Genomic DNA, 12,243 nt, shown 5'->3' on the forward strand with positions numbered 1-12,243 from the left:
GGATTGGTGCATGAGAAAGAAAGAATAGGTCGGCGAGGTTGGTGGCGACGGTGTATGCAGTATGCGTGCGTGTGCACAGCTGGAAATAAAACGTGTTAGAAACTTTCAAGGTCACAGAAAAAAAGTGAAGGTTAAAGGTTTGAGCCAAATGAGCGTGGCCTCATCCATTTGTATTTTACTTGCATTGAGAGGGGGTCACTGCTCGGTAGAAGTCTTCAGCTTGACTTGGCAGAGCCGCAGCAGCAGAGATGTGATGCCTGCAAACTTGGGGGACAGGGGCTAAACTTTAGTTTTGGATGTTTAGATGCTAATTAGGAGGACTAATTACAAAACTAATGACAGTAGGCTTAATAGATTCGTCTCGCGATTTAGCCTAGGGGTTCTGTCATTAGTTTTATAATTAGTCTATGTTTAATACTCCTAATTAGTGTCAAACATCCAATGTGACAGGAGCTAAAGTTTAGCTCTGTCTCCTAGACACCCCTTTGTCCCGGTAAACCACGGAGATCAGAAAATTACAGGCAAACTTTTGCAGCACTTGTACACTATTCACATCCACAATTCAAAATAAATGCTACATGATGTTCATATAGTCCTCAGTGGAGGCTAGCACGCCTGTCTCAAAATAGGCAAATACTTTTAGCAAAAAAAGGAGATACAGTATACATTCATATCCACAAGCATTTCTGCAAATTTGTTTCGTGCAAAACAAAGGCACAGCCGACGACCGCCAACTCGCTTTTTCGCTTGGCTGGCTATGGTTTTGCTGTCAGCAGAAAAGGGGAGATGGAAAAAGGCTTCAAGAAGTGGTGGGGACACCAAATGCACACACCTTTTGATTTGCAATTGGCATTTGACCCACACCCTGATCCATCAGAGATGATACTATAATCCCTGCAGATTGCATCCTGCACCTGCAAGCCGCATGCGACCTGACAGATGCAACGCAAAGAAAGCAAAAGGCTTTGCTGATCCCTACCACTCCACTCCGGAGCAACACCTGCCGGATCATCTGTGGAGCAGCGCGAGGGTCAGCAGGATCCTCTGGAATGATTGGCCGCGCACCAATCGCCGGGAGACGAGGAATGCCAGCCAGCCAGCCTCTCTGTCCGCGCCCCGGCGAGTGGAGCTCTCCGAGTGTGCCGACGACTGACGCGTCATGTGTCCTGTCTCGTGTGGTGTGGCTTGCTTTCGGTCGCGTCGCGGTGGGCGCCGCCGGCGGGGGGCCGGGGCGTCGTGTGGGTGGCGACGTTGCGCCGGCCGGCGCTGGCGTGTCGACCGGGCACGGGCCGGGCGGTGATGATGCGCGCGGCGACCGCCGCCACCCGGGGCCCAGGACGCGCTAGTGGCTGGACCCTGCACGCGCGCGGATCGCGCGATTTTGTGCTTGGATGGGCGCCATTGAAAAGAAAACGAGGGCGAACCCGGCCCACGAGCGTTTGCTGCGTCACTCGCACGCACGCCGGCGACCAGCTTCATGGGCTTGCCTCGCTCGCGACGAACATCCCTGCGTCCCGTGCGCGGGCCCGCAGGAGTAGTACGAGAAGCCCATGTACCAATCAACAACGCGGGTGAGGAGGAACTGAAGATATTATCCAAGTTCCTTTTCGAAATCCATTTCGAAAAAGAATGGATTCGGTTGCGGTGCAATTGCAGCCCAAAAACTCGAGTTTCGGGGGACGTGTTTAACAACAGGCAGACTGATCCAAATATTCGTTCATTCTCTCAGAGACGATGTTCATGCTAAATTTTATACTCTGTCCGTTTTTAATTATACGATGTTTAGAAAAAACTGATAAATCTATTTTAAAACTAGTTAACTTATCCGAAACATGACACTTGAAAACGGAAGGATTAGGTAATACAGCTCATGCATCTAGGCTGACTAGCAATTCTAGCAGAATAATCAGCAACAGACGAAGAGCAGAGAGTTAACAGACGGCCAGACGCGCAGATTGGGACAGTTATGACATTTTCCTTATTTATTAAAAAAACTCCATCATCAATCTGTCAGTGACAGTTCCTGCACCACTATTAGGCACGTCTGTCGAAATGGGAACACCCAAAACCTTCTAATGATTTGTGCACATCAACGAGAATTTCTTAAATCTTTTGAGGCATCAGCATGAAAAGAGAAGATTTAGTTCAGCAGCCACTTGGGAACATACAAGGTTGTTTCTGAAATGTCATTCCGCAGTTTCACGCCAATCGGCTCTAACTAAGAGGGTGTTGGAACGAGGTGCTAAACTTTAACAATGTCATATCGGATGTTCGGATGCTAATTAGGAGGATTAAGGGGGTGTTTGGATCCTGGAGCTAAAGTTTAATCCGTGTCACATCAAATATTTGGAGACTAATTAGGAGGACTAAATATGACTAATTATACAGATGGAGGCTAAACGGCGAGATAAATCTATTAAGCCTAATTAATCCATCATTAGCAAATGGTTACTGTAGCAGCGCATTGTCAATCATGGACTAATTAGGCTTAATAGATTCGTCTCGCCGTTTAGCCTCCATCTGTGCAATGGGTTTTGTAAATAGTCTATGTTTAATACTCCTAATTAGTATCTAAACATTCGATGTGGCAGGGACTAAAGTTTAGCCCGAGGATCCAAACACCCCCTAAACATGAGCTAATTGTAAAACTAATTGCAGAACCCTGTGCTAATTCGCGAGATGAATCTATTAGACCTAATTAATCCATCATTAACAAATGGTTACTGTAGCACCATATTGTCAAATCATGGACTAATTAGGCTTAATAAATTCGTCTTGCGAATTATACTCCATCTGTGCAATTAGTTTTATAATTAGTTTATATTTAATACTTCTAATTAGCATCAAACATCCTATGTGACATGCCTTAAACTTTCCTAAGAGTCAACAACTAGCTTGCAGTCTTAGGTGTCATCTCCACATCATCGTCTGCCAGCACAACTGCACAAGACATTACTCCTCCAATTACTCCTACAATGAACAGTGGGTCCCACGTATAAAGATAGATTAATGCCTATCCTCATCTTCCCGAGATCTTCCTCCACGTCTTGTCCTCACCCGATAGAAAAAAAAAGCTTGGTTCGTGTCCATCCATCGCTGGGATATTTACATATTTGCCATCGTTGCAAATGGCACTCCTTCATTTACCACTTTTACGGGAGCTTCTACATTTCTGCCATCACGAACGAAATGAAGCAACAGATTTGCCACTTTTGCTGACATGGCACGCCACGTCCCCACGACAGCGTGTAAAAGGGGTGCCAAAAGACCTGTGTGCCCTCGTCTTTCTCCTCTGTTAACCTCCCGCTAGTAGACCCGACGCCATCCATCTCCCCTTCCCTATCTCCACTTCTCCCCTAGGCCTCCCTCCTCCCTGCCTCCCCGACGACAAGATGTGGCCCGCGGCGGCGGCGGCGGCATAGGGCGCAGGCGAGGCGGGGGTGTACCGGGAGTGCCTCAAGAACCACGTGGCGAGCCTGGGCGGGCACGCCCTGGACGGGTGCGGCGAGTTCATGCCGTCGCCGGAGGTCGACCCCGCTGACCCGGCCTCGCTCCGGTGCGCCGCCTATGGGTGCCACCGCAACTTCCACCGCCGGCTCCCCGAGGCGCCGCCCTCGCCGCCCCTCCTCGCGCTGCCTCCTCCCTTTCCCACGCAGCCAGCTTCGGTGCCGCAACACGTGATGCGTGAGGCGCTGGAGGACCGCCTGTCGGCCGCCTTCGATGACGACGAGACCGACGAGTCAGACGAGGGGTCGGACTTCGACGAGGATTGCCCGCTGTCGCCGCTGCCGGCGTCGGCGATGGGGCCGTCGGGATACCTCCAGCCGACGCCGCACATGCTCCTCGCGCTGAGCACCGGCGCGCCGGGTGCCTCGATCCCCGCGGTGGTGCTGAGGCTGCCGGCCTCCCTAGGCCCGATGCCGGCGCCCGGCGCCGCTTCGACGGCGGCGCGGAAGTGGTTCCGCACCAAGTTCAGCCCAGAGCGGAAGCAGCTCCACCGACACCCGCGGCTCCCGCCTTGCCCCATCAGGCCGCGGTCTTAGTCTTCTTCCGCGCGCCGGTCAGGAACTCCGCCACCACGTCCTCCACCTCCGCGGCGGCGACCATCTGCATCGGTACGGGGAGCGGTGGCGCGGCCGCCTCGGTGGGGTCGGCTACTCCTATTCCGGCGGCATCGTCATCCCACGGGAGGACCAACAAGTCATCACCGTCGACGACGAAGTCAAGGAGGTTGCCCCAGTCCCAAATGGGCTCACCGGCATCCGCCGCGCCGCCCCCCGCCGGAGTCAGCGGCGTCCATTTCCGGGGGCAGACAAGCCCTAACCCCCCGCGTGCGTGCACGGCACGATCACCTCCGGTGATTTGGGAATCCCTCGATTCCGCAGAGGCGGGGAGGAGGAGCGGGGGGGACTCGGGGGCTGGAGCACACGCCGTGGCGGAGCGAATGGAATTGGGATATTTACATATTTGCAGCGGATGCAAACGTTGTCGGAGCGGCTGAGGTGCCATTTGCAGATGGTTTGTTGTCGGGGAGGCAGGGAGGAGGGAGGCCTAGGGGAGAAGTGGAGATAGGGAAGGGGAGATGGATGGCGTCGGGTCTGCTAGCGGGAGGTTAACAGAGGAGAAAGACGAGGGCACACAGGTCTTTTGACACCCCTTTTACACACTGTCGCGGGGACGTGGTGTGCCACGTCAGCAAAAGTGGCAAATCTGTTGCTTCATTTCGTTCGCGATGGCAAAAACGTAGAACCTCCCGTAAAAGTGGCAAATGAAGGAGTGTCATTTGCAATGGTGGCAAATATGTAAATATCCCTCCATCCGAAGCTACACGGAGCTGAGCCACACCATGGATGGCACGGACGCCGAGAGTGGATGAGTACGGGCGGGGGCTGCAGGTGGTTGATGAAGAGAGCGCCCGCAACATCGTGCAGATCAGCCCACTTCGCATCCCCATCTATGCTGCAGCGGTGAGCTTATCCAGGTGCGAGCTTCTTCATCGATTCAGGCGGCGAGCTCGTCCATGGACGCGGCAGCAAGCTGCTTCATCGATTTCGGCGGCGCGAGCTTGATTCCAACGGCACGAGCTTTGTCCCTCTCCTCCGGCCGCGCTTACCCCGTGCCGCAGCATCGCTCATGCCAGGTCGCGGCCGTCGCCTACCTCGCGCTGCCGCACCGCAAGCCCAGACCACCTCCCGTGCGGCCGTCGCCGATGCTGACCGCGCGTCGTCACCCTCGAGATCAAAAATTCAAAGGGTAGGAGCGGAGGTGCCAGCGTTCGTCGCCAGGAGTGCGCGAGGGGAGGGGAGGGCGGTTGTTGACGCTTGGCCCAGGTGCATCTCGGGGCGCGTGAATGAGCTGCAGCCAACCTAGGTTCCTAGGTTCCATAGAATTAAAAAGGCTGCGGAAATCTGATGTGTCAAAGGATGATGTCTAACGGAGAGAGTAGACACTACCTCCCCGTGTCAAAGGGTGATGTTTACATGTACAAGGATCAGCTGTGGCAAATATATTGTATAGGCATCAGTACACACTGTAGCTTATCGGACCATCATTCACACAATGAGCTGCTTGAAAAATAAACAATAGATAACTTTCACAGAATTAGTACTGACCAAGAGAATACCACCGGCTGGAGCATCCTGGAAGCAGGAGCAGCATCAGCTAGTGCAGGAAAATGGGTTCAGATGCAACGGCAGCTAAAGCACAAGAAAATGAGCATCGAATTGCAATGTGCATAGGCCATCGTCCATTTGGAACAAACACAGGAAAATAGGTTCAGATGCATTACAGCAGTTAATAGATAGCATTGCCATGCGGATACATTGTAATTTAGGTAGTCTCTCATGACAAAACATAATAAAACTATAGATACTAATTTTGGTGATCCAGCAATCAGCAATGTGCAATCTGTTCATCCAGAGCACAACAACAACAAAATAGCTTGACTGCCAACCGAATCATCTGCAAGAAAGTGAGAGAACAATAAGAGCTCCACATGATTACAAACAAGGAGCAGCTTAACAGATTACTTGTCATACATTATTTGTTAATTTATCATAGAGAACTATCTGAACATTGACAGTAAAAGGTACCTGCAAAGGTAACTTGCTTGAAAATGCATAATTCTTAGGGAGTGTTTGGATCCCCAGGCTAAACTTTAGTCATTGTCACATCGAATGTTTAGATACTAATTAGGAGTATTAAATATAGACTATTTACAAAACCCATTGCACAGATGGAGGCTAAACGGCGAGACGAATCTATTAAGCCTAATTAGTCCATGATTTGATAATGTGCTGCTACATTAACCATTTACTAATGATGGATTAATTAGGCTTAATAGATTCGTCTCGCCATTTAGCCTCCATCTGTGTAATTAGTTTTATAATTAATTCATATTTAGTCCTCCTAATTAGCCTCCAAATATTCGATGTGACACGGACTAAACTTTAGCTTTAAGATCCAAACACCCCCTTAGACATGTCCCAGGAAGTAGCTGTCAGGTAGAAACATTTTAGACATTTTTGCTTCTTCACTGAGGTCACTTGTCGGAGCACATAGCAATTCTCTATAAAGGTCTAGCATTTTAGCCTTGGTTTGTTCCTCAGCTGTCTTCTGGGTAAGCTTGGCTACTTCTAACTTCTTGTTTGCCAAACTTTCCTGCACTGCGGCCATCTTCTCAGCCTTACTGCTTGCTTCAATAAATTTGTTAAGTTTTTCGCCGATAGCAGACATAACCATATCTGCTTGTCTTTGTGTTCAGAGGCATACAACTGCATTGCTTGATCCATCTTTTGGTCATCACTCATGCCACTCTGATGCACTTTAGTGATTCTTGTATAGCAGCCATTGAATTCACTGACCGGTTTCTTAATGCGCTCCCAACGTAGCTTCAGCTGGTTACGATTTCTCATTCGGTCACACTTTGCGGTGCTGTTGTAAGTAGACATAACATCGTACCAATACTCCCAGTTGGTGATGGGGTCCCTTTAGAACATGCAGCTGTAGGTGACATTGTTGAATGGCTCATTGGTGCACCAACAAAATGGAAATTTTCTGGCAGCCGACTTCCATAAGGATAATTGACAAATGGATGTGGCTGTGTAAATTGTGGAATATTAGTACCCTGGACAAAATTCACGAAACCACCTGGTGGATATATCCTGAAATTCATAGAAGAAAGTATAGAAATTCTTAGCATCGAGATGTACCAAACTGAAACAAACTACGTATCCAAATGGTTGTATTTTAGTATACAACTAAAATATATTGTACATCCCAAAAAATCATAGTAAAAAAAGGGGTTATTTTGTCTAGCATAATAGACGAGAAGGACTTACATTCCTCAAGCATAATCCTGACAAGCTAGACTCGAGAGACTAGAAACAAATTATATAGACTACAATAATAGACTAACATAACTAAGAAACGCACTTGCAGGACTCGTATCAAAAAAGATTAACAGGAGTTCTTAAACTACCTAAACCAAAACAGCACACATGAACAACGTCAACACAGGCACCCAGCTCATTGAAGTGAAACAAAATTAACAGTCCACCATTAAGGAATCTGAAGAAGGCACCATACCATTCAGAGCTGCCAGGAGGGGATCTTTTTTTCGTGAATATGCAGGAGAGCTGCGTATCTTTGTATTAAGAAGAAAAAAAATTTGTACATCGCGGGCCTATCCGGACGCACGCACACGGGTTTAGGCATGTTTTAGCTTACATTACACCACCGCAATGACAACACAAATGGCACAGAAAGGCCGAAATCAGAAATGCTGATCTAAAACACCTGATGGTATCGGCCAGCCTATGGCAGCTAGGCGTTTTGCACCAGAGGCACACCAGAGTTGCCCTTCCTGAATGATCTCCTGCAGCAGTTGTGAGGCATCCTTTGGTAACGATCTTGCAAACACCCTTTCATTGCGTTCCTTCCATATTTTCCATGAAACAAGCATAAACGCTGAATCGAAGCCTTTCATTTACCCGGAATGGACACCGCTTCTCTTGCTGAGCCACCAGTCTAGCAGTCCAACTTCATTTGCCGGGATGGCGTTGTGCAGGTTCAGTACTGCACTGACTCGATGCCACACATGCATAGAGAATGGACACCTGGAGAAGAGGTGATCTGCAGTCTCTGATTCCTGATCACACAGGCCACAACGCGCATGATCTTGCAATCCTCGCCTCTACCTCCTGGCAGCTGTCCAGAGCCGATTTTTGACAACTAACCACATGAATACCTTCACTTTTAATGGTGCCCAAGCCTTCCAAATCGGTTCCGCTGCGGCAAACTTGACAGGAGGGGATCTTGGCCACCACGTACCAACCACATGAGCACCAGCGGCAGGAAATCCGGCGACTGCAACACCTGCTTTCTGTGGAGCACCACGGCCATTAACAGAACCGGAGTCCAGAGCATCGCCGGCTCCTGCGGCACCAGCGGAAACTGGAGCAAGAGATTCACCAGCAGACTTGGATTTCGATTGATGCTTCTTCAAATCCACCGGATTCATCTTTGCGCACAGGTTGGAGAGGAGTTCGCCCTCGGAGATGACAGATTGGGGCTGGATTTGGCCGATTGTAGGTGGCTAGCGGAGGGATTTGGACGATTCTTCCTCGGAGTGAATGGGGAAAAATTGGATGGAAAAATTGGGGCCTGTGCTAGCCACCTACAATCGTCCAAATTTTTCCCCGTATATTTATACACTCTTCCGTGACAACGGGAATCCTACATGGAAAGCTATGAGATAGCTGATGTGGCTCCGTTGGAGGAGGCCTAAGGGATATGACAGCAACAAAAGAAAACATTGACCACCACTGTGTACAAATGCTGTCAATAAGAACATGATCAAGAATCAATTTCTGCTCTTGCATTCTGCAGCTTGAAAGTTCACAATACAAGAACAGGAATAGTACAGTTTTTCGCCATACAAGGCGCATAATATGTAAGCCTATAATATGATACTGCTAAATTGACATTTAATTTCCTTTTTGCAAGACAAATGAGCTAGGGCAAAAAATAATCAAGAGTCTGCAAGTGACAGCTCTCTTGTTAGTTAGGTGGGGTACCACCAGCTAAACCAGCATTGCAGCAACTAATACGGCAAAATACCATCATAAACAAGAATATCATCGGTAACATATATAATCTCTTCCTCTCGAGCCCTTGCCTGAGTGCAAAAGTATTTTATGGTTTTGCATCAGTCAGCCTGGACAAATCTATGGACATTGAGGCATGACCAGATCAGATCTGTAGTTTCGTACTGGGGGACTCTTGGCTGAAGCTGATGTTCCTGGGCTGGCCTAAACTTAGCAACTCTTCGCGGTTGCTTGACAGGGCAATGTCTGTGCAAGATGACTTGTCGTTGGCGCTCCCACTCCCAAGTGTGTCGCTGCTCTCCAATGGGCTCTTGGCTGATGGGTATGGCGCAGTAGTTGTCACCCTGCAGGAGAAGCATGCACAGATGAGGACCAGTTTCTGAGAGCAAATGCAAACCTGTTACGTAGAACTAAGTTCCTGTGATTTTCTCAAACAAATGCAGTAGAATCACTGATAACAGTTTTTAGGACACATAAGAGTAAGAAAATGAATTATACCTTTCCTTTCTTTTCTCCAAGAATCGAGCCAGGGAGGCCTTCCGAGCTTGAGGGACAGCTGCAACAGACAATAACAATTTCAATACGGTGTAACAGGGCAACAAAATTACTGAATACTACAATTATAACAGGATCATGCTATACAAAGACCAAACAGCCAGCAGTACCTCTAGGCATTATAGCTGCTGCGGTTGCCGTGGCCAGTGTTGCAGGTTGAGTTGCAGGAGCCTGACTTAGGGGAGGAACAGCTAATGGGACTGAACATTTTGGCACCGGGGAGTCAAGGTTACAGCTAGAGGCGCTCCTGGGGAGAGTTGCAGCTTGCAAGACGCTGGGGATTGGTTTGGAGATGGCCGATGGAGGCGACGAAACATGTGGTGGTTTTTGAAATAGCATCTGCTTTGCAGGAGAAGCCTCAGGTACTGTGACTTTTGCTGGAGCGAAAATAGGAGCTTCAGGTTTACGGGCCACAGGGGCTGAGCTTGGAAGAGATCCTCTGCTGGCTAAGAACATGAGCTCCTGAGCCTGTGGCAATGAAAAATGTCAACCAAGCTGCTTAAAAGAGAAGCAAATTACCACAAAATGCAGCATATGTCACAAAAATCTATATTTCCTAAAAAGATCACGAGACTATACCTTCTCCGCTGAGACGTTATCGAATACATTGACAGAACCAGCATAAAAGATTGTCAACTGTGCCGTCTTTGGCTTCACCGCATCCCTACACAGGCAGAACAAGCAATGTTTCAGTCCAATACTAATTTTACAGCAACTTCTATAAACCACGAGTCCAAAAACAGAGAAAAATTGACTACCTTGTCCCGTACACGCCGACGGTAGAATTGTTCACCGCGTTGTTCATGGCGAAAGGCGGCTGCTTGAACGGACCGGCGGTGCCGTTGGGAATGCTAGGCGAGCTCTGGACCCTGAACATCGGGTTGTTCTGGTTGAACGGCGACGAGACCGGAATCACTCTAGCCCCGTTCAGCGCGTGCTGCGGCGGCTGCGCGCGGTGCACGGCGGCGTACTGCTGGCTGTCGGCGCCGAACGACCTCTGCAAAAATGGATCGTCACAGCACCCAAAAAAGGGGAAATAGATGTATTAGTAAAACTCGCAAGGTGTGACATGAATAAGAACCAAAGAAAAGCACCAAAGCCAAAGCCTACCTGGTGCGTGAGGATACGGGGAGCCGGGTTCTTGGCGCCGTCGAAGGCGGAGAACTGGGGGAACGTGGGCTCCTCCCTCGCCGCCGACCGGAACGACATCAACGACGGCGCGGCGCCGGGCTTGCTCGCGAAGGACCAATCCATCGCCGGAGCTCCTGCCGCTGTTGCTCCGAAGTAAGCTGAGGGAGATTTGGCACAAGCTCCGAATCAGATGCCGGCATATAAATACACACAGGGAAGCACGACGCCATGAATGGATCCGTTAACCATCCCCATCCCACGAGCGAGCAAGAGGCAGCTCGAAATCAACTGACGACACGCGCTGCTGCCCGAAAGATTCGGCCAGTCTCTCCCCGGAAAAATCATCGCTTTCTTGACGCATTAACTCTCACCCGAATCGAGCATACACGGCAGGCCGGCCGCCAAAAGGAATTCGGCAGCCACGCCCATGCCAGCCAGCCAAACCACCCAACTCTCTCTGTCCTCCTCTGTCTTTCGAAAGAAAGAGTAAAGCAACAGGAGGGGAGAGAGAGAAACAGAGAGAAGGGGGGACGCGCTTGAATTGCGCAGCGCACCCATGCCGCATCTTCGCCGAACCGACCGGAAACGAGCCCAACCCAGCACGGCAAGAAACCGCGCACGGCTCGGTGAGGGCGCAGATGAAGAAACCCCTCTCGGCGGCCGGCGAAAGGAGGCCGGGGAGCGTACCTGATTCCTCCCTGCCGGGCTTCTCCCGCTGCGGGTGCTGCTGCTCCTTGCCGATCGCGGCCAGGAAGTCCCTCTCCATCCAACCGGGCTCGGGAAAGGAGGCCGCAGATTTTGCCCTCCTAGGGTAGCAGGTGGGTGGAGTGGAGAGACGGACAGCTCGGCACCCCTCTCCAAGCAAGCTCGGTGAAGCTTCTCTCTCTTCTCTCTTCTCTCAGCTCGTCCCTCCGCTGATGACGATGCGCGGCAGCCTTGACCGTTCTCCCTCCTCCCCTCTCTCTCTCCTCTCTCTTGTAGGCTTGCCGTGTGTGCTATTTGTGTTTGTTTAATGGCGTGAGCTCTTTTTTTAATGGGAAACGAGGGGATTAGATTGCCAGCTGGGGAAACGGGGAGATAAAATAAAGATAATAAAAATAAAAAAAGGAGTGGTGCGCATGGCGAGTGGCGACCGTGGGCGGTGGGCCCGGCCCGCGGTGACCGGATCGGGCGCGTCGCCCTCGGCGGGGCCCGTGCCACGTTCACCGGTTCCCGGGTTGCTTCCCCCACGTGGTACGGCACGAGGTCCATCCCGCTCCACCTGGATGGAAGCCGGCTACCTCCACTGATAACTGGGTCTACAATAAAACGGACCCACCTGTCGGTGAAAGGGGAGTGCGGCGTCGAAAGTTCAGCTCGCTCGGGTGGCGGTGGGCGGGAGGGCGACGGGGCAACACGTGTCCGCGACGGGGCGCGCACGAGGAGAACCGGGTGGGCGTCCTCGTGCTTC

At 50.6% G+C, this 12,243-nt stretch overlaps 2 protein-coding genes and 1 pseudogene across 2 annotated transcripts; 1 reads left to right on the top strand and 2 right to left on the bottom strand.

The window, feature by feature from the left end:
* The first annotated feature begins 925 nt into the window (after nucleotides 1–925).
* Nucleotides 926–5,257, top strand: LOC117844235 (zinc-finger homeodomain protein 9). The gene is made up of 4 exons (XM_072291855.1): nucleotides 926–1,030; nucleotides 3,423–3,988; nucleotides 4,470–4,518; nucleotides 4,982–5,257. Exons 1-4 carry the CDS (start codon nucleotides 926–928, stop codon nucleotides 5,255–5,257), a joined length of 996 nt encoding a protein of 331 aa, XP_072147956.1.
* A 1,087-nt stretch (nucleotides 5,258–6,344) lies between these two features.
* LOC140221902 (uncharacterized) lies at nucleotides 6,345–8,521 on the bottom strand (annotated as a pseudogene).
* Nucleotides 8,522–8,853: 332 nt separating this feature from the next.
* Nucleotides 8,854–11,801, bottom strand: LOC117845184 (protein TIFY 6b). The gene is made up of 7 exons (XM_034726128.2): nucleotides 11,481–11,801; nucleotides 10,773–10,951; nucleotides 10,421–10,659; nucleotides 10,242–10,326; nucleotides 9,773–10,130; nucleotides 9,606–9,663; nucleotides 8,854–9,451 (listed from the first exon to the last, which is right to left on the bottom strand). Exons 1-7 carry the CDS (start codon nucleotides 11,557–11,559, stop codon nucleotides 9,253–9,255), a joined length of 1,197 nt encoding a protein of 398 aa, XP_034582019.1. The 5' UTR covers nucleotides 11,560–11,801; the 3' UTR covers nucleotides 8,854–9,252.
* Nucleotides 11,802–12,243: the final 442 nt, after the last annotated feature.

Source organism: Setaria viridis, chromosome 2 (genome assembly GCF_005286985.2).
Source record: "Setaria viridis chromosome 2, Setaria_viridis_v4.0, whole genome shotgun sequence".
NCBI lineage: Eukaryota > Viridiplantae > Streptophyta > Magnoliopsida > Poales > Poaceae > Setaria > Setaria viridis.